Source organism: Fistularia commersonii, chromosome 14 (genome assembly GCF_037954325.1).
Source record: "Fistularia commersonii isolate RoL2024-O1a breed Wild chromosome 14, RoL_Fcom_v1.0, whole genome shotgun sequence".
Lineage (NCBI taxonomy): Eukaryota > Metazoa > Chordata > Actinopteri > Syngnathiformes > Fistulariidae > Fistularia > Fistularia commersonii.
In genome coordinates, this window is record NC_141297.1 from 18392137 (window position 1) to 18417979 (window position 25843).

The 25843-nt window shown below is 40.4% G+C and overlaps 1 protein-coding gene across 3 annotated transcripts; it reads right to left on the reverse strand.

Moving 5' to 3' along the window:
• Nucleotides 1-556: 556 nt before the first annotated feature.
• Nucleotides 557-22348, reverse strand: renbp (renin binding protein). 3 transcript variants are annotated; one of them, XM_086159562.1, is made up of 12 exons: nucleotides 21530-22348; nucleotides 20603-20757; nucleotides 14583-14688; nucleotides 14418-14493; nucleotides 14268-14343; nucleotides 12565-12743; nucleotides 12037-12264; nucleotides 11322-11403; nucleotides 9855-10030; nucleotides 5425-5556; nucleotides 3293-3380; nucleotides 557-3032 (listed from the first exon to the last, which is right to left on the reverse strand). In XM_086159562.1, exons 2-12 carry the CDS (start codon nucleotides 20622-20624, stop codon nucleotides 2959-2961), a joined length of 1239 nt encoding a protein of 412 aa, XP_086015688.1. In that variant the 5' UTR covers nucleotides 20625-20757; nucleotides 21530-22348; the 3' UTR covers nucleotides 557-2958. The 3 variants fall into 3 exon arrangements, with proteins under 3 accessions (XP_086015688.1, XP_086015689.1, XP_086015690.1); XM_086159563.1 differs by lacking the exons at nucleotides 5425-5556; nucleotides 21530-22348 and having other exon boundaries at nucleotides 20603-20966; XM_086159564.1 differs by lacking the exons at nucleotides 14268-14343; nucleotides 14418-14493; nucleotides 14583-14688; nucleotides 21530-22348 and having other exon boundaries at nucleotides 20603-20958.
• Between the last annotated feature and the right edge of the window lie 3495 nt (nucleotides 22349-25843).

Below are 25843 nucleotides of genomic sequence, written 5' to 3' on the forward strand. Positions count from 1 at the left end.
TGGTTGATAGAAAAATCAGCCACTGACTCCCCCCCATCATAGCCAAAGCAGATTATACATGGCATCAGGCCCAAAAAAAAGAAAACCTTGTAGCTCCTCAGAAGGCCTGAAATGCATATGAAAGAAATCACCTCTCCCACTCAGTGGTGCCCCGGAGGAGGTCTCTGCCTATTCGATTGCTGATAACTTAAGCCACTCTGGCTTCCTCAGTAGCACATGTGTGGGGTTGCACACTGAGGAACAGGTAGTCAGACATAGCCTGCAGAGCTAAGGACCACTTTAGAGCTCCAACCCGAGACTCCCAGACGGTCCCGGGCTGCAGCAGAGTCAAATAAGAACCTTACTGTGGGTACCGGAACAGAAGTAGCAACCGTAGACACAAACTGCTGCATCTGGGCAGAAAGGACTGCAAAGTTGTTGGTCTCCTCCAATCATAGCTTGTTCTGTCCAAGTGCGTTCAAGTCTCTCAAATTGTTTTTTTCACAAAAGTTGTTGCTGGATCCATGTCTAGCCAGAGTGTACCGAAACAGGAGATGTATGAAAATGACGACTGAGAAAAGAGTTCAAAGACTTTACTGAGACAGGCATCCAGACTGGAGGATGGTGGAAGGCCTAACATAGTACACAACAATCGGGCAATGGCATGAGCATAGAGCCAGTGCTCTCTTGAGGATAGTTGATTGTATTGAGGAGTTGCAGCTGTGTTTCCAAGTGAGGTGAATGAGCTAATGAGGGGGGCAGAGGTGGAGCCAACAGAGAAACACTGAGTTTGGAAATTAGTATGGTCTAGAACAGACTTGGGTTTATGTTTTTCGTGTAAGAATAAATTACAGCATCTCCTGACCATCTTGGGCTCTTCATTGAGTGACTCCAAGTATTTCTGGTAAGACTATGTTGATGTAAGAAGCATAAAAATGTGGAGACAGTTGTACCCCAACATTGCACTAGGTCGGTGGCAAAAACATAACTGTGGCCTCTTTTCACACAGACACTCAAGAAATCCATGTTTCTACTAAAAAGTTGTATTTATTACGTTTGAGCTAGAAATCATAATAAGATTGTAACTTGTTAGTCGAAAAGGGTGCACATATCCCTTTACTAAATGACTCTCACTGTGTATATGGATAGATAGATATACACACAAGGAAGTCAGCAAGCTAATCCATGCTAAAATGGCTCACAAACAAATGTCACTGGAGAGCTTATGTGGCAAAAAAAACAAAACAGAAGAGTCAAAAAGAGCTGCATTTAGAACAAAATAGCAAGAATCATATTTAAATGGGTTCATCGCAACAGCCGTCCACCCCCACCCCATGAAGAAAAAGTTGCCTGTGATGAAAGTGGTCTGTGGCACTAAGAAGGTTGAGGACCACTGCTCTACATGACAGAGAGAGGTTTCCTCTACAGTGTTTTTTTTTTTAAACCTCAAATCTTGAATATGAAATTTTACCTATAGTTAAACAAATTGAATTCATCGATCCATCCATCCATCTTCTTCCACTTATCCTGCACTCGGTTGGGGGAGATGGTGGAGCCTTTCCCAGCTGTCATCGGGCCAGAGGCGGGGTAGACCCTGGACTGGTCGCCAGTCAATCGCAGGGCCACGTATAGAATTCATTTATTGCACATTAAACAATGAACTTTAATGTTTCACAATACAATTAATTCACTGGTCTTGAAACACATGGATATAGACCAGGGGTGGGCAAACGTTTTAGCTCAGGGGCTGCATTAACATTTAAAATTTGACAGGCGGGCCAGGTCACTACAAGATACGATACATATGAAAAAAACAAAAAAACACATATGTTAACAGTACACATCAGACTCGTCTGACATTTGCTTTGAAAATAAAACCAGCTTGGTTTTGAAGGCTCTGATGTTTGCTTGCATTTCATGCACAAACCAGTTTTTCCCTTCTAGCCTCACATCCAGCTCACTCATGTGTGTCAGTATGTCCACAGTAAAGGCTAAATCACAAAGTCAATCTGTGTCATTCAGCTCAGGAAAAGTCTCAAGTGTTCTCAGGTAGCTCCAAAAATGAAATAATCTCCTGTTTGATTTTCCACATTGATTGATCCAATCATTCACATCAAGTATGAATTCTGTACCAATCTTTGGTGGGCCTGATTAAAAAGACCAACGGGCCAGATATGGCCCGAGAGCCATTGTTTGCCCACCCCTGATATAGACTATATGACAGGCAAAATCTTTTTTATACAGATGCATTATGGCCAACAAAGACTAGTATAATAAAACAAAAAAGACATAGAAGGAAAGCATGTAAATGACAAACAACATAAAATTTTGATTGTGATGTGATATCAATGGCTACACAAGGCCCTACTGAAAAAAGGAACAAATGTAGATTATTTTGACTAAAACTTTAGTTGGAAAACAAATACTAATGGAATTATTTTTAACACAAAACCTGTTGCCTGTTTTTCGCCTTTGGATTAAACAGGTGCTAGACATTCTAAACAAATGCTGATATAAGACGAAACTAAGTGAAATGATTTGAATTTTTAATTATGTAGTAAAGAACCATCTGTTTAATCTTTTTCCAGTTTGACGAGAAAATGATTGTGACATAATTTCACACAGGGACAACAAAAAGATAATATAGGACAATAACCTGCTGTCTAGTATGAGTTTTGCTGCTTGAAAGTTGCATTTTTTCTGATATCTTGCATTCGTCTTTAAAATCAGTGATTGCAAAGCAGTTGGATCACTAACTCAAAAAGAATAGAAAAAAATGATATTATGCTCATGTTGAAGGATTGATGTCAAGACTGATTTCCCTAACATCTTCTCAGTGACTGGAATTTCAAGGTGAGAGGTACTAACTTTGTAGGAGACAGATTGAAAACGAGAGCAATGTTGTCACCTGATTATTTTGTATTGATTTGCAGTTACTCACATAACTGACCAAACATGTTGCAATGGATAATTGGAGTCTCAATCCTTGCTGGCCAGTAGATTGTCTAAGAGAAGCTCACACATGTACAAGCAGCGAGGAATGTGGAAGAACCCTATAGAAGAGCAGGGGAACATGGTAATCTTATTCATCAGATTCACTGAAAGAGCAGGATTGTACCGAAAAGGAAGGCAGTCCAAACAACCTAGACTAAAGATATATATGGGAGGAAAATGGCTTGTAAGCACCATGGTGCATTTGATAAAAAATATGGTAGCTACTTATTTGTTTGCAAAGTCACTTATTTAGTGTTTCTTATTTAATTTCTCATTAAGAAACTAGAAATTAAGATTCCTTACGCAGCACTGTTCTTACCTTTGAAGGGGCCTCCTTTAATATCCAGGGCTACCTTTCCCTCTTCAGTCAAATAGCCAAACCATTCACCATTCTCAGGATCAGGAAACTGCAGAATCAGACACAAGGTATGGGCTTAGGGTTCAGACAGATGATGGCCCCGTACAGGGACTGTACATTGATCTCAAACAGTCTTGTTTATTTATGTATGTGTTTGTATAAAATGCATACATACATACATAATTTTGTGAGTAGGTCTTGCATTTTTTGCTAAAAACAAAGCTTTAACAAATTCTGACATAAAAGCTTTTTTGAAGGAGGAAAAAAAGAATCTAAATTCAGAAAATAAGGGGAATTTTAAAGGGCATACAGGGGGAATAAGAGAGATCAGGTTTTTACAGGACAAGGGTGGCGGAAAAGCTGTAGCAGAATAACATTGGTGGGGTAGAGAGAGATTGGAAACTCTTCAGGCTGTGGGAAAATGCATGAATCTGAACTAATTGATAGATTTGATGAGGGACCATCCAAATTCATCCCTCACAGGGTTAAACACTGACTCACCGCTTTCCTGCACACATTTTTTCCTGTCACCAGTGAACATCCACATGGTGATACCTTGGTGGTATCACTGTGTTCGCAGATAAACTTGACTGACAACACAAATCTCTACACAATGAAGAGGAGGAGTTATTTAAGTTTGCAAGTGGCACCCCTTATAACCTTAATACTGCATAGTGATATCTCCCATTTTAATGGAGTGATCTCCTGGTGCAGCTTCTTGTGCTTTTTTCCAACATGAAGAGGCAAGCTGATCAAGAAGGCTATAACTGTGTTTTCTTGACCAAGTGGAGGTGGTGAAACAGTTTCATCCTTAATGTAGGGAACTATCAGCAAGGGAGAGCAATTTCAGCACAAGTTTTGCTTTATCCAAAGCATGTAAAGGAGGTTGCACAAATCTTCATTTCCATCAGCTTTCAGACAGTACAACCAGCACTGGTCACCACTCAAAGGAAGGCTTTCATAAACATGAGCAAGTTAAAAGCTTTTGCTATGCTGACCTTTTCGGGAAAGAAACTGCTCAGCTTTGGCATGACACATGCCAAACTTTGGCATGACTTTGGCATGACACATGCCAAACTTTGGCATGACTTTGGCATGACCTTGGCATGATTAGCTTTTTCCTGTCAAAAAAAAAAAATCTCACTGACATTAATTGTCAGATGCAGGACTTCTGGAATTTTCTTAGCAGTGTGGAGCACTGCCTTAATCTGGGTCAAATCTAGACAAGTCAAAGAAATCTCCAATTTAGCAGGATATTAAAAGTGCCTGTGGATCAAACTGAGTGACTCACCTGACCATTTTAATCTTTCCTGATATCTTGACCACACTTAGAGAGAGAGAGAGAGGTGATCTCAGACCTATCTATTTCAAAAATCCTTATATAGTAATGTAATCCTTATGTAATTATTAATGATAACTCAGCTGCAGCTTTGAAAGGAATGTAAGGACAGTTTATAAACTTTTATGATTAGATGTGTTTATGTGCAGGAGAATAGCCTGAAAGTCAGCTAGGAGTCATATCAGTCTATTCCGGTCAGTTTTAATCACTTTACTAAAACTAATGCAAGGGCTGGAGGTAAATTGGCAATTGGAGGCGGGGCCAGCCTTGCTTTACGAGAAGGCTCTGGGTCTCCCTCAGATGATACAGAATGTGAAACACACTTATACTTACAAGCTCGCAGTTGTAGGGATAAATTATTTTTAAAAACTGTAATAGTTTGAAAAATTTAACGATAGAGGGTAATACCAGACACACATCTAAGGGGATCAAACATTTAATGGAAAATAAGTTACATATACTTAAACTGCTGTGGATAAATTTTATTGGTTCTGGTGCTAAAATGTTTTAACTTTTATATTTCTTGTTTCCATCGTGTGTGCTGTTTGAACAGTGCAATTTCCCAACTCAGGGATGTTAAAGACTAATTTAATCTTTTGTATGACTATAGATATCCTCAAAAGAAAAAAAAAATTGCCTGGTATGACAATATATGTAAATTTGATGGGAAAAGGGTAATCAGTTTCTTTCCCAAAATGCTTATTCATTTCGCCAAATAAAATCAATATAAAATAACAAGACTGTGAGAACTCACATGACTGAAGGTGAAATCAAAAATCTGTGAAAACGTATCCAAAAGATCTGATCTCTTCGTTCGACTGTATGCCATCAAGAAAGCAATGAGTGCCTCACAGTGTGGCCACCAAAGCTTCATGCTCCACTCTAGCTGCACAAACACAGAAAACTGAATTGAAGACAGTATATCATGCTTCACTACAAGTTTAATGTTTCTTAATATTCAGCATCAAAAATGGTTCGGAAGCAGAGAGCGTGTTCAGAAGCAGTGAGAGAGGAGGAAAGGCAAGAGGCTGGAACTGAGAGTAGGGACTTTGAATATTCGGACAATGAAAGGAAAAGGTAGAGTTGGTTGACATGATGCAGAGAAGGAATGTGTATATACTGCGTGTCCAGGACACCAAGTGGAAAGGTAGTAGGGCCAGATGCTTAGGAGGAGGTTTTAAGTTGTACTTTCATGGTACTGACAGGAAGAGAAATTGAGTAGGGGTTATCTTGAAGGAGGAGTTTGTTAGGAATGTTCTTGAGGTGAAAAGAATGTAATGAAATTAATAGTGTGATGCTGAATGTTGTAAGTTTTTATGCCCCACAGGTGGGATGCGAGTTAGAGAAGGAGAAGCTCTGGAATGAGTTAGGTGAAGTGATGCAGAATATCCCCAGAATTAAAGTGATAATTGGCGCAGTCTTCAATGGACATGTTGGTGCAGGCAATAGGTGATGAAGGAGAGATGGGCAGGTTTGGTATCCAAGATAGGGAAGCAGAGGGACAGATGGTGGTAGATTTTGCAAAAAGGTTGGAAATGGCTGTTGTGGATATTTTGTTCCAGAAAAGACAGGAACATGCGTAACTTATAAGAGTGGAGATTAGACCATGCGGGTAGACTACATCTTGTATAGGCCAAGCAATCTGAAAGAGATCAGTGGTAGTAGTAGATTTAGTGATATGTGACCGTACAGCCAGACAGCATATGGATGGTGGTTTGTAGGATGACTGGTGACAAGGTAGATCAAAAGGGCAAAGGCAGAGCAGAGGACAAAGTGGTGGAAGCTGAAAAGGGAGGAGAGTTGGGGGATTTTCAGGGATGAGTTGAGAAAGGCTCTGAGTGGTCAGGGAGAGCCTCCAGATGATTGGACAACTACAGCAAATGTGATCAGGGAGACAGGTGGGAGAGTACTTGGTGTGTCGTCTGGAAGGAAAGTAGATAAGAAGACTTGGTGATGGAATGAGGAAGTGCTGGAGTATATACAGAGAAAGTGGTTAGCAAAGAAGAAGTGGGACACTAAGGGATCTGAAGAAAACAGAGTACAGGGAGATACAGCATAAGGTAAAGATAGAGGTAACAAAGGCAAAACAAAGGGCGTATGATGACTTGCATGCTAGGTTGGGCAGTAAGGAGAGAGAGAATGATTTACACAGTTTGGTAAAACAGAGAAATAGTGATGCAAAGAATGTACACCAGGTCCGGGTGATTAAGGACAGAGGGAATGCAGTGAGAGATGCTAGAAGAGTGATGGAAGATGGAAAGAGTACTTTGAAGAGCTGATAATGGGGAAAATGGAAGAGAGGCAAGGGTAGAAGATGTGACTATTGTAGACCACAAATGAGCAGAGATTAGTAAAAGTGAAGTGAGGAAGGCATTGAAGTGGATTAGGAGTGGAAAGGCCATTGGTACTGATAATATATCTGTGGAGGTGTGGAAGTGACTAGGAGAGGCAGCGGTAGAGTTTCTGGCTAAATTAGAGAGTGAGAAGATGCCTGAGGAATGGAGAAGTGTAATTGTGCCCATTTTTAAAAAATAAGATGGATTAACAAATTTGTTGTAACTATAGAGGGATAAAGTTGATGAGCCATACAATTAAGAGTAAGAGAAGTGGTAAAGAGTATGGGGAACTAGACTGAGAGCAGAAGTCAACATTTGTGAACAGCAGTATGGCCTCATGCCTAGAAAGAGTACTGCAGATGCAGTATTTGCATTGAGAATGCAAATACATTGACAAAAGTACAGAGAAGGTCAGAGTGAGCCGCATCGCGCTATTGTAGACCTAGAAAATGTATACGACAGGTGCCAAGAGAGGGACTTTGGTATTGTATGAGGAAGTCTGGAGTGGCATAGAAGAATGTTAGACTGGTGCTGGACATGTATGCTAGCTGTGAGACAGCATTGAGGTGTGCTGGAGGTGTAACAGAGAAGTTCAAGGTGGAGGTGGGACTTCATCACGGATCAGCTCTTAGTCTCTACTTATTTCCAGTGGTGATGGACAGGCTGACGGATGAGGTTAGACAGGAATCTCCATGGACCTTGATGTTTACAGATGACATGGTGATCTGTAGTGAGTGCAGAGAACGGGTTGAGGAAAATCTAAAGAGGTGGAGGTATACTCTGGGAAGGAGAGGAATGAAGTCACAGCAAGACACAATATACACTATATGGCCAAAAGTATTTACTCACCTACCTAGACTCACAAATGAACTTAAGTTACATCCCATTCCTAATCCATAGGGTTCAATATAACATCAGCCCACCCTATGCAGCTATAAGAGCTTCAACTCTTCCGGGAAGGTTGTCCACAAGGTACAGGAGTGTGTTTATAGGAATTTTAGACTATTCTTCCAAAAGCGCATTTGTGAGGTCACGCACTGATGTTGAGGAGAAAGCCTGGCTTACAGTCTCTGCTCCAATTCATCCCAAAGATATTCTATCGGGTTGAGGCCTGGACTCTGTGCAGGCCAGTCAAGTTCATCCACACCAGACTCTGTCATCAGTGTCTTTATGGACCTTGCTTCGTGCACTGGTGCACAATCATGTTGGAAAAGGAAAGGGCCAGCTCCAAACTGTTCCCCCAACATTGGGAGCATGTAATTGTCCAAAATGTCTTTGTATGCTGAAGCTTTCAGAGTTCCTTCACTGGAACTAAGGGCCCAAGGCCAACTCCTGAGAAACAACCCCACACCATAATCCCCCTTCACCAAACTATACACTTGGCACAATGCAGTCAGACAAGTACCATTCTCCTGGCAATCGCCGGAGCCAGACTCATCCATCAGATGATGAAGTCACTCCAGAGAACGCGTCCAGTGGCGGTGTGCTTCACACACTGCATCCGACGCTCTACATTGCACTCAGTGATGTGTGGCTTGGATACAGTTGCTCGGCCATGGAAACCCATTCTATGAAGCTCTTTGCGCACTGTACTTAAGCTAATCTGAAGGCCATATGAAATTTGGAGGTCTATGGCGGTTGACAGCAGAAAATTGGTAACCTCTTTGCACTATGCACCTCAGCCTCTGCTTACCCCACTCCATCAGTTTAAGTGACCTACCACTTTGTGGCTGAATGGCTGTTGTTCCCAAACACTTCCATATTCTTATAATACAGCTGACAGGTGACTGTGGAAAATTTAGGAGTGAGGAAATTTCACGACTGGATTTGTTGCACAGGTGGCATCCTATCACAGATACACACTGGAATTCACTGATCTGAGAGTGACCCATTCTTTCACAAATGTTTGTAAAAACAGTCTGCATGACTAGGTGCTCGATTTTATACGCCTGTGTCCATGGAAGTGATTAGATCATTTGATTCCGATTACTTGGCTGGGTGAGCATTTGTGTTTGGTCATATAGGGTATGTGTAGAGGAAATGAGAGGAACCTGGGTGGAATGATGAGGCTACAGGGAGTGGAGATCCCTGCTGGAGAATTTCAAGAACTTAGGGTCAGCAGTCCAGAGCAATGGGGAGTGTGGAAAAGAGGTGAAGAAATTGGTTCAACCAGGTTGGAATAGGTGGAGAAAAGTGTCAGGGGTATTATGCGATATAAGACTATCGCCCAGAATGAAAGGAAAGGTGTACAAGACAGTGGTGAGACCAGCGATGTTGTATGATCCAGAAACAGTGACACTGACAAAGAGAAGGAGGTAGAGGTGGATGTGGCAGAGATGAAGATGTTGAGGTTCTTTTTGGGAATGACCAGGATGGTTAGGATTGGGAATGAGTCTATCAGAGGGATAGCACATCAGATGTTTTGGAGAGGAGGTCAGAGAAGCCAGACCGAGATGGTTTGTTGTGCATAAGAGGAATACTGGATATATTGGTAGACGGTTGCTGGAATTGGAGTGGCCAGGCAGGAGGTCTAGACGAAGACCAAAGAGAAGATTTACGGGCATAGTGAGAGAGGATATGAAGTTAGCTGGTTGTGAGAGAGGAGGATACAGAGAATAGGGTTGGATGGAGAAGGTTGATTCGCTGTGGAGATCCCTGAAGGGAAAATCCGAAAAAAGAAGACAAAGAAGACATATGAATCTACAAAATGTTACAACAAAAAAACTCACCTACTATTAATAACTTCTACATTGTCTTTTTCTTCATTGCGGTCATTTACTTTAGAACTTTAGAATTTACTGAACTGTTTTCACTAAAGAAATTAAACTAAAAAGGAGGAAGGGCTTACCTGTGTTGGGCAGTGACCATCCACATCCAAGAAGTAGAAGAAGCCACCATGCCCCGGATCCCAGCCATACTGCCAAGGCAGCTCCACAAACTTGTTTATGCTGGTACTCTGGAGCTCTTCATCACCCCAATTCTCACTATACTGAAGCAAAAACCAGCCTGCCTCCAGGGCATGCCCTGGTAAGACATTGGTGGACAATTATTTTAGCTGCCGGGACACATTTCTCATTTAATTTTTATGCGTGGACCAACTACGTATGATGTAAATTGAACGAAATGAAAATTGCAATTAAAATATTTACCGTTTTTGGCATTTTATTGCAACTTTGAAAACATTCATGATCATATAAATGTTTTGTATGTAAACATTCATCCAACATGAAACAAAAGGAAAAATACATAAGGAGTTTATAAATTCAATATGGATTGAAAATACGTAAAGACAGTAGTTTGGCGGGCCGGTTAAAAAAGAAAAACGGGCCGAATGTGTCCCATGGGCCGTAAAATGCTAAGGTCTGTGGTAAGAGATAAATTAGAGTACAGAAATCTTTATTGTCTCCTCTTGGCACACGGACAAAGAAAGTAGAATTAAGGAGCTCTTATATTATAATAGAAAAAAAATAGTATTCCTCCCTGCTTACAAGTTCAAAGGGTAAAAAGCCTTTTGGAAGGAAATTGCCATATCAGTGAAATTAGATAGGTGTCACTTTGACAACACAACCTGTAATACCAGTTTTTATTACATTTCAGGTTCCAAAGATAAATTTACCCGATTTTTTTCCTGTAGACATATCAGGAAATACTTAAATAAATAACTGAATCAAGAAAAACATCTTCTGAATTATTATTGAAGGCAGAAAAATGGATTCTGTGCCTGGAATCACATCTATGTCTCCATCTTCGAGACCCTTTTTTTTTTTTTTTTTTTTCATAGAAAGTGTGAAATGTTGCCGTTTTAGACCACAAAAGATACACATTCTCCATATTTCCGAACCTCAGACTCTGAAGTTTTGGTACTTTGGTACTATTCCAGAAAAGCATAGATCTGTGCTATTTTACCAAGAGTCAGAGCAGCTCAGAACAACTTCATGACACATAGTAAGAGGTAGCGTGACACAGGAGAACACCACTCCCTGGACTGTGGTCCTGATATACTGTTTTTGCTGACAGATTGCAAATACCGGTACATTATGTTTAAGGGAAGGTCTTCTATGATCAACATTTTATCTTCCACATATATACATTTAGGACAAAGGCTTGACACATCTCTGTGAGAAATAACCCCAATAGCAACATGAAAATAATTGCAATCCTTTAAAAGATGCAATTTGATTATTAAAATGGACCCTCAGCACTTTGGGTCCATCAAGAGTGAGTCGCTAGGCAGACTTTGCAATGACAGCTGCTGTGTCCGCATTAGCTTTGAGAAGTAAACGGGCAAGTCATAAAGTGTGCATAGTGTGGTTACCTGGGTTCTGCAGTCTCCCTTGGGAACCTGGGAGTTCAGCTCCTTCCGCTGAAACATTTTCCAAGATAGCTGTGCCATTTCTCTGACCGATAAAGAATGTAAAAAAAATTAATCATGCTTTTTCACAAGTCTTGCAAATACACTGCCGTCTTTGTTTGATGGACTACTATCTAATATGAGTTTAATTCAACCAAGAAATTCAGTTTGACTTGACAATTGTTCCTTGTACATAAAAGACTTAAAATAGAGGGTCAAAAAAACAATTAATGCTATTAGCCACATAGTTAGAGGGGGCGCCTGAATTACTGTAACAGATAGATTTCATACAGAACAGATCAAATAGATGTTTTTTAATTAATATGTAATGTATACATTTTTCAATGTATCCTTATGGCAACAAAACAATTATCAACAAGCTGAAGTATCCAGAAAAAAGGGGAAAGACTCATACACATGTGAAACCTGGGGAAAACTAACAATCCTGCCGTTGTGTGCAACCTTTTTGAAGTTTAAAATACCCAAAACATATTCTATAGATCAAACCAAGACAGTAAGACGGAAAGTAACTTGGATTCCAGAGAAATCTGGAATGACGTAAAAGAAACACTGTTCTTAAGTACTTATTGAGTAATAAGTAGTACTGTATGTTATATATTACACAGTATATTTACTTTATTTACGCAAGGTAAATGGGTGTATAAAAATGTGACCTTACCTGGACATGTTGGAGAATCTGCTGGACACACCAGCTACCCATATCTTTGTACTTAATTTGACTTTCCTGCCCTCGGCCCTCAGTCAGCTGCTGCACCAGACACAGCATCATCATGGGAACAGCCATACTGTTTATAAGTGTGTCACCGGGCAGCTTGGGCCGGCCCAGCTCTGTTGAATCCACCCGAACCCAGTAGATTAGCTTTTCCATCATCTGTTCGGCCTCCAGCTACCAAATGAGTAGACAAGGGGCCAGTAATTGAAAGTGTGAAAGGTGGGATTGAGTATGTTCAAACATGGATGTTTTCAATTATTAAGAAAAACATATATTCTACACATAAGAAGACCCTAAATCACCTTGAGTTGTAGCCGGCTAGTTAATTCAAAACTATTCAAATCACTGTTGCATTAGAAGAAGGAAACATACTGCAAACACTCAGTTAACATTTGTATATATATACATAGATGTGTGTGGTCGTGAACAGAATGTATATCTTAATCTCAATGCAATAGACAAGTTTATTCATACCTGCATATCCTTGTCACCAGTTACCCTGCTCAGCTCATCTATGGCCATGATGTAGAAACACTCACTGAAAATGGTCCTCTGAATTTTTACTGCTTTACCATCTCTTGTGAGGCAGAAAGCACATTTCCAGTTTCCACTGCTGCTTGAAACACGTGCAAATTTTCTCAGAAAAGCACCTCCTAAAACACACGATCAAGTGTGTTAGCTAAGAATACAATGCATACAGGCAATATTAGCTCTTAAAAAACATTATTGTTGTTTAAACGATTTGAATCCCCTTCCACTTTACATCTACATGTAACATTGTTTGGTGTGACTGTCTGAGCAGTGAATGAAGTAAAAACATTCATCAGTTGCCACCTTATTGCGGTAGGGAGGTTTGCATGTCCTAGTGATTCTAGGAAGTTAGTTGATGGGGGCTTGATGCCCCTGGTAGGGTAACCCATGGAAAATAGGTCCTAAGTGAGGCTCAAAGTGTGGCTAGAAGGACCCTCCATTAAGAATTACAGCAATGGACTTTTTTTCCTTGCCCAGACTTGGGCCACCAGGGGACCCCTCTGAAGCCAGGCCCAGGGTTGGGGCTCCATGGGAGATTGGTAGCTGGGCCTGCTACCATGGGGCCTGGCAAGGCACAGCCCGAAGAGACACCACATCATGGGTCCCCCTTCCCTGGGCTCACTATTCATAGGAGGAGCCAAGGGGGTTGGGCGCAGTGTGAGCTGTATAGTGGGCGAAATCTGGGACCTTGGCAATCCTTGGCTGCAGAGGCTGCTTTGAGGGAGTTGGAATGACCCTTTTCAGCGAAGTAGCTGACTGGTTAAAGTTAAGGTAGGCCAAGCTGCATGCAGTTTCGGTGGTCACCATGGATGTGGGGGTTCGGCAGGACCATTGAGACGGCTTTAAGGACATTTCGGTCTACCATCCTGTTGCTCAGTTGAAGGAAGCAGTGCAATGTCAACATTGCACTGACTGGAATATTAAAGGAATACTTTGAAGACCTTCTAGATCTCACAGACATGCCTTCTAATGAGAAAGGAGAGTTGGGAAATTTGGTGGGCTCCCCTATTTATAGGCGCTCATGTTGCAGACGTGAAGAAGTTCCTTGGTGGCAGAGTCATAGGGGCAGATAATCAAACCTGAGTTCCTCAAGGCTCTGGATGCTCTTGAGTTCTATTGAGTTCCATGCGTTCTAAGGTCAATTGTGGGGTGCCGGAGAAGAGGGTCCATCGGATAGTCGAATCTATAGTTGATTCAAAAAGAGCAGTGTAGTTTTTGTTCTGGTTGGGTAACAGTGGACCAGGTCTGCTCCCTAAACAGGTTCCTTGAGGATGCATGGCTCTAAGGTGCAGTTTACAAGTGTATTGTGGGCTTGATGAGAGCATTCCACCGTGTCCCCTGGGTAGTCCTAAAGGGGGCGCTCTGGGAGTAAGGGTTACTAGAGCCCCAGGGGACAAATGGAGTTTTTCAAATTAAATCATCAGACAATAACCACCAGCTTTCACTAGAGTAGTTTGAAGCCAAATGTGAAGCAGCCCGGGATGAAAATCAACACCTCCAAAACTAAGGCCATGGTCCTCAGCAATGGTGCCTATAAGTGGAGGAGTTCAAGTATCTTGGGGTCTTGTTCACAAAGTGAGGGAATAATTGAGCAAGAGATTAACAGGCAGATCTATGTGGCATCAGCAGTAATGCAGATAACATACCAGCTTTTGCAGCTTCAAGAATTTCAGGTATGTGGAAGCGATTCATAGTTCGGTACAGGCGACAGTAAATCCAAACCTGTGAGAAACCTCGATTATCAAAATGCTACAATACAAAGGGTGGTTTATCAGTAAGACACATTACAGAAATACCTGTCTGCCTTGCAACCAAACGTACTTCAGGTCATCATAAACTTTTCCATCTTTTCCAAGACAAGTGAAGAAGCCCCTGAAAAGGAAACACACTCTACTTTCATTCCTTCCCTGTAACCTCCTCAGCCTGAACAGCATTGAGATGTGGAAACTGAAATATGGTACCCATGCTTAGCATCATGAGAATGTTTCAGCCAGAAGGCCATCACGCTGTCCAGTTCAGCTTGAATCCGCTGCCTCCATTCCTCTAGCCTCCCTGCAGACATTGGTACTTCCAAAAGGAATGTGGAGATTAGTTTGTCGTGTGGTTTGTTGAAAAACTCATCTTGTTTTCCTTTCCTTTCGGCTGTTCCCTTCAGGCATTGCCACAGCAAATCATCTATCTCCATCTAATTCTATCTTAACATCATATTATGTATGTGGAAAAAAAAACCTAACCCTTATGAGATGTTAATGTCATAATAAACGTGTATCTTACTGATTTCTCTTTCCTGATATTTTAAATGCCTTTCCTTTCTTTTTTCAATCAATCCATCTATCCATGGCAATTTCATTGCTGATGTATTAGTTGTTTTTTTCGTTTTCATTTAAAGCATTTTTCCATCATTAATGGTCTCCACTTAAATAGCACTTCACACCTTGTGCCATATTGCCCAAGGACACTTCGGCATGCAGACAGGAGTCAGGAATGGAACCCCCAGCCTTCATTTTGGAGGGACACCCATTCTACCTACTAAGCCAGAGCCACCCAGTTATTATGAATTAATTACGTTTCGCTTTACTGAAAAAACAGTGAAATGTACTAATTTAGCAAAGATTTGAAACAACAGAGATGATGCAAATATTCAGCCATTTATTCATTCTCTATACTGGTTATCCTGCACCTAAGTATTCTTGAGGAATACATCGAGGACCAGTCGCCAGTCAATCACAGGGCCACATATAGAGAGATATATAGAGACACACACCCATTTGCTCTCTCATTCACGAAGGCTGGTCAATATGCCAATTTAGAGTCTCCAATCAACCTAATGCATTTTTTGGACTGTAGGAGCAAACCAGACAATCTGGAAGGAACATATAAACTCCAAACAGAATGACCCCCCGTCAGAAGTAAAATCAGGGGTCTTTTTGCAAGGGGGTGTAAGCGCTAACCACTGCACCACTTTTTCTAATTTTCCAACTTCCTGATTTTTTTTTTTGCTCATGTCAAAAATAGAGCAAGAGAAAATAAACCAGGCTGTATTGACTTGAACATTTAATAGGGCTTATATTATTGAAAGGCAACATTGAATTGTTCAGGTTTTGCTCTTGAAAAAGTGGCAGTAACATCCACACAAGTTACTGTGATATCTGATTTAACGAGATATATGAACCATGAAGATCAGTAAGTAATTTTTTTTCTCCAACAAAGTAGGTTACAAAAGGAGGGTCAATGTGCAGCACAGTGTGACTAAATGGCAACATGTACACCTGTTTCTACTCAAAGTTAATCTGTTCTGGCAAAGTGAAATCTTTAAGCATGACACTTGGTAAAGAAATTGCTGGAAAAAAAATCTTTTCATTACAGTAAATAACAAATCTGGCGCCACAATTTCCGAAGTTTGTTTTGCTGCAAAATGGTCAAATAATTAATAGTTACTGAAAACTGATGTAACCTCTGTGGAATGTGCTTTAACATTAACCTTTCAAACTCCCTTTAACTGTAGCTATTTACATTTCAGTTTTTGCCCTCAAAGAGGCCGGGAGAAAAATAAAGACATTCGTCGAGAAAGAAGTAGAATAAAAGCAAGTCCCACAACTGACATAAAATACAGGTTTTACAAGTGCATTAGTTTGTAAGCACAAAAAACCCTCAGAGGAACTGGTTTGAGGTTGAAGGTGAAAGAGGGAAGAGGTACACTCACCTCAAGTCACAAAGACCCTGCTATGGCATGGATTATATTTGAAGTCAGTGTTTTGTTGTCTGTTACCACTGACTTCTTATGAATAGGTTGGATGAGGGGCCTTGCTATCTCACTTAGCACAATGACTGATCACCCTGATGTTTTTTTATTACTTAAAATCGCCAGACACAGTAACTAAAATGTTACCAAATTCTTGATAATTCAGCAGTATTTTTTTGCAGTTTCAGCCTCCCTCCCTCCCAAAATAAGTCAGGTACTGAAAAAACTGAAATCTTTTTATGTTTTTTTGCAAAATTAGACAGCATATGAGGAAGCATGCAACTTTCTGGTTGTACAAATACAAACAGCTGAATAAGAAAATAAAAATCTGTTTTGAGCAGGCAGAGCAATCCACATAAAGATTCAGACTCGGAGTCCAGTTTAATGGCACATTACTAATGCATCAGTTAAATGGGATGTGTGTATCTCATGTATGTGGATATAAAGAAGTGTCAAGCTGACCTTGAGTCAAGGTTCCCTTGCTGTGGTCTGAGGAGGATCACAGCAAAGGAGCATATTCTTAACCACCAAATAGTATAAGCACTTGGGCTCCTTCTCATTTACACATCTCTCAAGAGAATTCTTTTCATGAGCAAAGTTTGTAAAACGAATATCATCTGGAGCGGCAACACCAGCTGTTTCACAAATCAAATAAGATAGATTGGAGCTTCATTCGGTTCCATTTACTAACAGGCAAACAGAGCCAAGAACTGTTTGATCATCAATGTTCTGGACAGTTAAGATCAGCTGAAAACAGTTACGTTACAAACGTCAGTAAATGTGGTGTTGCATTATTGCACTCGCGACACTACAGTGCTCATAAGTAGCTTAAATAATTTACTTTGCTTTATGTTCCTAGCAGGGTCACCCAAGGCAAACAGATCCCTGGTGAGGGACCAGACAAAGTGTGCTGCCAAAGACACCAACGATAAAAAGAATAAATGGATCTGGTTTTACCTTGCCCAGACATGGGTCACCAGGGCCATGCCCAAAAGCCAGGCTTGAGGGTAGGGCGAAATGGCAAGTGCCTGGTGGCCCATCGGGCTCCGCTCGGCTGGGCTCAGACTGAAACAAGGAGGGGCCAAGGAGGTCAGGTGTGATTTGGGCTCACTCACCCTTTCTGGAGTCCCTTGAGTGCTGCTGAAGCGCACTCCTGCTTGGGCAACAGTGGAACCTGAAAAGGTGTGATTGGGGAGGAAGACTGATCTCTAGCTCATGCTGGAAAAGGCTCACAGCCAGATGTGAAGCCGCCAGGATGAGGATCAGCACCTCCAGATCTGAGAGGATGGTTCTCAGCGGTAAAAAGATTGAGTGACCACTCCTGAATGGGGAAGAGGTTCTGCCTGTAGTGGAGGAGTTCAAGTATCTCGAGGTCTTGTTCGTGAGTAAGGGAAGGAGTGATGCGGAGTCTGAACTGATCTGTGTTGGGGAAGAAGGAGCTGAGCCAAAAGGCGAAGCTCTCAATTTACTGGTCAATCTACATTCCTACCCACACCTATGGTCATGAACTGTGGGTCATGACTGAAAAAACAAAGCCACAGATCTAGGCGTCTGAAATAGTTTTCTAATGGCCTGGAAAAGAGGTCATTAGGTGAACCCCAACCTTCTCTGGGTGTTTCAACCCTAATCCACAACACTCTCCAGTTGGCAGGCTAACAGTAACGGGCCATGTCACTGCCCCTCTTCTCCAGACTTCAAGTGTGTGTCATCTCTCTTACGCCAGATCCAGCAGGAGGCTCTCTTAGACGTTCCCCCCAGCCTACAAACTGCTGGTTTCGTCATGTGACCTCTCAGTCCAGCCTTTGTTACTAGATTCCACACAGATAGGGCTGGAAATTCTCGACATCCCACTTACACAATCTTCAGCCATGTTATTGACGTCACGTCTCTTTTCGAGTCAAATTTACAATTGTCCGAACTCAAAAAGGATATTATTCCCTGTTCACTTGGCAGCATGCCTACTGACTACTGGTAATGTTTCGCTCACTCACTCACTCACTCAGTCACTCACTCACTCACTCACTCAGTCACTCACTCACTCACTCACTCACTCACTCACTCACACACACCATTCAAAATTTTTATTTTTTTTCCCCCAGAACAAGAAAAGATACCATTCGCTTGAGGTAATTTTTTTTTTCCAAATACTTGGTTTTTTTTTGTTACATCTCATTTTATATTAAACTGAAAACCTATTGTGGTCTTACCATTTGCCTAATTTTCTCCATGAAAAAATATAATAAATTATATATGGTCATATAATGATATCCATTTGAAAGTTGCTTTTATGTTGGTGTTTCTAGGTGTAACCCACCTAAAGGCCACTAGGTGTACTACACAGGTTGAGTTATTCAATAGAATGAATGAAGAAAGGAAGGAAGCTTTTGTGCAGAAATAAGACAGTTTTATTAAGTTATAATTCAAGTTAAATTGTGCATTCATGTGTTGATTTCTGATTAAAAAAAACAACAATGGAGATGACAATGATGGACAATCTAACAAGAAAGCAAGTATTACATCTGCACCCCAACCATAAACAAGCAACCTTTTTGGGAATTTCTCTCCACACAAAACGTAGCCAGATAACACTGGCAAGTGTTATTAACAACACAGCAGCAGGAGCCTAGTCACAAAGACTATTCACTGCACAGTAAGCAGGAGCCACAGCATAGACCTAACTAAATGTAGAAATAAGAAGATGGAGAAATAAACGCAATAATGAAATGGAGGTGGTTTCACAATATAGCTAGAGCTAAAGGACAGACAAGCGAGCGGTTGATGGTCTACAGATTTACACATACTAAACATCACTAGGTTGAGGGTTTTAAGTGTTATAACCTCAAAATAATGGTGGGAAAAAAGTGGTTACATCAGGGGTGGGTAAACAACGGCCCGGGGGTCACCTCCGGCCTGTTGAGCTTTTTAATCCGGCCTGCCAAAGATTGGTACAGAAATCATACTTGATGTGAATGATTGACTGATTGGATTAATGAATGTGGAAGCTCAAACAAGAGCTTATTTCATTTTTGGAGCTACTTGAGAACACTTGAGACTTTTCCTGAGCTGAATGACACAGATTGGCTTTGTGATTTAGCCTTTACTGTGGACATACTGACACACATGAATGAGCTGGATGTGTAGTTACAAGGGAAAAGCTGGTTTGTGCATGAAATGCAAGCAAACGTCATAGCCTTCAAAACCAAGCCGGTTTTATTTTCAAAGCAAATGTCAGACAAGTCTGATATGTACTATTAACTAATGCGTTTTTTTTTTTGTTTGTTTTTTTTTCATATGTATCGTATCTTATGCTGACCTGGCCCATCTGTCAAACTTTAAAAGTCAAGTGAGCCAAAACGTTTGCCCACCCCTGGGTTACACTAACTGACTTGACTTGTGTAGTTTGCCTTAGCTTTCCATCCAGGTCAGTGCAAGGAAATGGTTTGTATCCTCTGTAAAGTTCAGTCCCTCAGTAATGTTGTTCTAAAGTGCCCTTTCCCTCTGTTTCACGTTCAACTGATTTTGAGTCGCTAAAATCCAAGAAGATAACTCTGTCTTGGCGTGCTGTTTTCTCACCTCTGACACAGCTAAGTTGTGCAGAAGTGAATGCAGTTTAGAAGAACAAGGAAGAGTCCTGTGCTGAGCTACTGGTGTCACATCATGTCACATGACCATAAGGCTACCTAAAAATCAAAGTGTCAGCGTTTCCCGTCACATAAGTTACACTTTTTTTTTCCCTAAAAATTGATACTCGTCCATTAAGAATCTGTACAAATCAGTTAGTTGCCAATATCAGATCCATATTGGTGTAACCGAGAATAGGTCACGCTAAGCAATGACTTCAAAGCTGTTTCTTCTTTACATTTATGTCTTGATGTGCGTTAAGACATTGGGAGTCAGAAAGTAAATGTAAATCACAAAAGTAAATCACATTTATTTTTCAGAAATACATTCAGCAGCGCATCATGTGACATTTGCTAGCAATCTCTTTTTTCTTTTGCCGTTTCACATGTATCCCAGACGATGAAATTAATAACATGACAGTGTGACCAAAGGAAAAGAAAGCAGAGGGGGTTCCCCGCTCCTGCAAGTGTTAAAAAGGACGACAAACCTCGTAGTTTTTCTGTAACCAATCTAATCCCACCGGTACACCGACAAACCGGGCCGAGAAAACTCGCGTTTCGGCAGATTTGTTCTAAATTGAATAAACCCCCCAACATCTGATAGTTTCGAAGCCCTTACCTTCTGTCAAGAGGTTTTGCATACAGGAAAGCCTTTTTGTCTTTCAGCCCCGTTTGTGTCGTTGCGGAATCACGTGACCAACTGCGAGGGGCAGCTGATCATTCAAAGGAAGTAGAAGGTCCTCTTTCTCTCTGCTCCTTCCTGTTATTGTTAGCCTTGGGCAGGGGTCGGCAACCCAAAATGTTGAAAGAGCCATATTGGACCAAAAAACAAACAAAAAAAACAAATATGTCTGGAGCCGCAAAAAATCAAAAGCCTAATAATGAAGGCAACGCATGCTGTATGTATCTATATTAGCTATATTAGCCTACTATCAAAATAACTAAGTTGGCCACAAACACATAATGAGAATTCACGATTAAATGTTTATTTTCCCTGCATTGCATCCTATAGAGAATGACGCACCAAGTGACTACTCCGTTGTTGTCACTTGCCGCCTCAAGTTTAACTTCATGACAATATTAATGAATTATGTTTCATTGCTTTGATGAAATTAAAGAAATGCAATAAAGACATCTGATATTTGATGTCATATTTATTTTGAGGATTCGAAAAAACAACAACAAAATGGAACGTGCATAACGTGCCGCTTATCTGGGCAACAAACAGTGCAATAAAACGCAGCCTGCATTTATAAAAGATAAAACAGCAGCCTTTCGAAAAGGTAAAGTATATAAAATCAAATCAATACAGTTTAAATTTGATTTCTGTGCAAATGCCAAACAAGTCAGTGCAAAGGTAAAACGCAGCAGCACCCTCTTCTCTTTTGACACGCAACCAACGCTGCTATCCTCGGACCTCAGCAGCTAAACACGATAAAATCCCTCAGCGTCATTCCAAATATATACTGACAAAAATCAGAAATCACTTTATAAAAACAGCCACTTTGTTACTAAATATGTGCCTATAATAGGATTGTGTTCTTACCCATTTGATAGGTGTTCTGATATGTTGATGACTGACTCCTTCATGTAGTCACCATCTGTGAACGGTTTTCCACGCTTTATTATCTCCCGGGTTGCAACAAAACTTGCATCAGTTGTGGAGTTTGGAGATGCAATCCACTTCTTAAATCTATTTTTGCGCTCCTCCAATTTCTCCAGAAGTAATGCAATCTGTTGCGTTTAAGTTTGCAGCTTCTTCGTTTTCCATGTTTCGGAAGGAATTCACAAGTTTGCCTTGTTTGAATCGTCTTTTATTTTCATCTTCACAGCTCCGGGAATCAACATCGGTTAGCCATGGGACATGTACAGTACAGAGTGAGGGAAAAATTCCCGCCAGCACCGCTATACAAAAAAAAGAACACTGACGTAGAAGTTAACGTCAAGTTAGCTGAACAGTCGCGAAAAACTAAAACAAGTCCCAAACCTTGTCATAAAGTGCCATACATTTCCTGAGAGTAGATACAAATAAAACATATGTATACTAGAATGTAAACTCAAATAAAACTAATGAGATCACCTATCTCAACACAATCGCACTTTTTCTCTCACTCCAAACTGGGTACTCGGCTGCAAGTGTAGCATGCCTTCCCTGAAAATGTCTATCCATATGACTTCCACATTTTGTTATTTGACAACTTCTCACCACAGAGCAAACAGTCAGGTAATCCTTCCACATTGGCAATAAATGCAAATGACTCCGTTCCAGAAACGTTGCATCCTCTACTCTCCTCAGTTATTTTTCTCCTTTTCTCTTTGGGATCCATGACCCATCACACAGCCGCCGGTTTGTTTACTACAGCCACTCGCCTGGCATCCCGCTCTACTGATAGAAACGTGTGTCGTAGGCTATGACGCAAATCTTCGTTTACAGAAATGTTGAAATGTAATATTTATTCTAGACATTTTTACAGCATTGAAAAACGTTAAGAATGTTTGTGTCATGTTTGTGCTCCTACAGAAACCATATTGAAAAAAAAAATATTTTCAAACATTTTTGAAAATGCTCCAGAGAGCCAGAGGGCGGAGCTTAAGAGCCGCAGGCTCTAGAGCCGTGGGTTGCTGACCCCTGGCCTAGGGCCTAGGCTGACTGCAAAGGGACCCAGCGCTTATCTACTGACATGGCTTATCAATGCCCACATTGATTTTGAGACAGGTCTTACAAGAACATAATGTCGAAACACTTTTTGTGTGTTATAACACAATAAAGATAAAACTACAGGCTCCTAATGAGGCGTCTGAAGGTTCCTTATATTGAACATTTGGGTTTTGTTATCATTTGCAAACATAATGTTTTAATTGTTTATCTCTAAACTGCGAAACATTTTTTATCAGCACTGTTACCCAGTTTCATGACCTTAGAAATATGCCTTGCAAAGTGGCAAGAACATTAAGATTACATAACCAAATATTGCCAAAATATTGTCCAAAAGAAAATCCCCCAAAGAAATTAAAAACTGCAAGCCAGCAAAAACATTTTTTTTTTATTAAAAAATATGCTTGACAAATAACATTGAAAAAATACATTTCTATTCAAAACATGCAGCACCTTATTTACCACACTGCTGAAGGTATTCTCAGCGCCAAAGACAACACACATTGGGCTGCAGTTCAGAGCCTGTCTTTATTTTACAAGTCTTTGGTTTTGAATTGCAATTACTGAAATCCGACAGAAAACATCAATCGACATAAAAAAAGGCGTATCACGTGTCTTACCAGTAAAATAGTTGACAAATATACCAAAAAAAAGCCAATAACTGGGTATTAAAACTGCAAAGAACATTGAAATGTAATTCTGTAGTAGTTTTATTTTTACAAATTAACTGAAAAGACCAACATTTAGGATGATGTTGCTCCTCTATTATTTCATAACCATTTACTTAAAGTGATATAAATATTACTTTTTTAGTCATATAACTTATCGAATTCAAGTAAATTAATGTATTTATTGACCTTTTTCATTGGCTACAGATGTTTCTCTGCTCTTAAGTGAATGGACATGTTGGCTCTTCTGTATTTGCTGAAAAATTTTGTAATTTCCACTTTAATATGCTTTAACAATGATGAAAATTTTCAAACTGTCTTGACTGAGGGAAAACCTGATCTGCAGACATATGCAAAGAGGTTAGAAGAGAAAAATAAAGGCACTCTTTCTGGAAGAAAGAACAACGAGCAAGTCCCACAATGACCTAAATTTCATGTTCAGCATTGAAGCAGAAGACAGGTTTTACAAGTTCAGTGCTCTGTAATTGTCAGGAGTCAGGATTTATCACTCTGATATTTTTTATTACTTAAAATCATCAATTACAGTAACTTAAATGTTATTATCATTATATTATCCATCCATCTTCTACCGCTTTTTTTGTACTCAGGATCGTGGGGGATGCTGGAGCCTATCCCAGCTGTCATTTAGGGAGAGGTGGGATACACCCTAGACTGGTTGCCAGTCAATCACAGGGGCCACATATATAGACAAACAACCATTCGCTCACTTTATCATGATACTATTTGAGCACCTTTTTGATTATTAAACATCATTTTTATGCCCCCCCCCCCAAAAAAAAATCTCTTTTTTTCATCTAATTCAAGAAAACCTGAAATCCCAAAATAAAACCAAACTGTTATTCAAGGGTAAAGGTATTCTCCTGCCCCCCCAACAGGCAACAGTAGTAGTAAATAATGGATCCTAACACTGCCAACAGCAGAAGCATCTTTCACATGCTGCATTTAGATGTTTGAACTACACTCTTGGAAGGAGCTGCCTTGTGATTGTCTGTATAGCGCCTGCCTTGAACAGAGTCCATGTAAGGCCAGAGGAAAGGATGGGGATTTAGACAAGGATACTGTTATCATCTGCTTAGTGCCACAGGAGTTGTGTTGTACGTTGCAGGACTAACTGTGTGTCTCCACCTGACTCCACTTCATCTTGATCAGTGGGTCCTCTTTTTTATTTTTTCCAACTGATGATTAGTGAATAGTATTTTTATTGGTATTTCAGTCCAGTTTGGGGACTTTTTAAAACCCCCATAGAATTGATTTTAAATTAATCATGAACAGGAATCAAATGTCTCGCTTTCAATAAAGGCGGATTTAAGTTTAATCCTGATACTTTTTTCCACAAAAAAAGGAGATTATGTGTTGACATACAACTACAAAAGAATAAACTACCAAGAACAGTCAGAAAAAAAGTAATGAAGACAGGGCTTTTGCTTAAAATACACTCACACATGTATGCATTTCTCCGGTTTTACTTGTGAATAAGGAAGCAGAGGGATTTTTATGTTCATTTTAGATGCTTATGCAGAGATACACAAAGTAGACCCAAACAGAGACTCATTGGAGTATAGTAGGTGAAGTATGTAACTTCCTCCTCTGTTAATACGCCAAATATTCAGAATATTAAGAAAGCAGTTTCTCATTAAGTACTCCTTCCCATAAGTTATCTTGCAAATTCTAAAAATTGACTGTATTTTTTGGAAAGTAACACACTTTTAATCAGTATGTTTGACTTAAAAAGAACACAACCCCAACAATAAAATTGCATTTTCTGATGTTAAAATGGCATACATGATCAGCTGTCTAATACAAAGAAATTTCAGAAATTCAAAGACATCATTCAAAACATTGGATGTATGGGTGCATCTCTTGAAGTAACTGTTACTAAATTCACTCTTGTGGTGTGTCATTCAAGACACAGATTCCTTCCTTCAAGACAGACATTGCATGCTGGGGCCGGAGAGGCAACATATCTTTTGATGGGTGATTTATAAGTGATCATTTACATTTAACCCTCTCAGGCTCAAATTAAGTTGTAGTTGCAGGAAAAATCTGATATTTGGCTGTCGCAAATCTGCAACATCTGCCTGGAGAAGGTTAAATCATATTGTAGGCTGGGCAAAACTTTATTGAAAATCATGCAAAAAGAGGTTTCTTCTGCAGTGCAATATAATTTCAGGCCAGTAACAGCTTAACAAGCACACTTGCTATACATAGATTTACAATAGCACAGGCTTAGGATAAGGAAGGTGGCTGGGTAAATACTGATTTCTGCTCAGTCTTCCAATAATAATACCAAGCAACAGGATGAACACTTAATAATGTCTGTCTGTACAATGTATGTCTGTGGGAAGCATCTCGATGACACTTCTTCCAGTGAGGAAGCAGTCGGGGTGGACTATCCTATTTCCAAGGCTGAAGTTGCTGAGGTAGTCCAAAAGCTCCTCAGTGGATGAGATCCGCCCTGGGTTCCTTATGGCTCTGGTTGTTATGAGGCTGTCCAGGCTGACACAGCTCTGCAGTA

Bases quoted from the DNA above. Each gene is read 5' to 3' on its own strand.
- renbp (XM_086159562.1), bottom strand. From the start codon at position 20,624: ATGCAAAACCTCTTGACAGAAG. The intron at 14,494-14,582 runs GTACCATATTTC...TTTCCTTTTCAG, and splicing joins TCTCATGATGCTAAGCATGG to GGGCTTCTTCACTTGTCTTG. The intron at 12,265-12,564 runs GTATGAATAAAC...CTCATTTGGTAG, and splicing joins CTGGTGACAAGGATATGCAG to CTGGAGGCCGAACAGATGAT.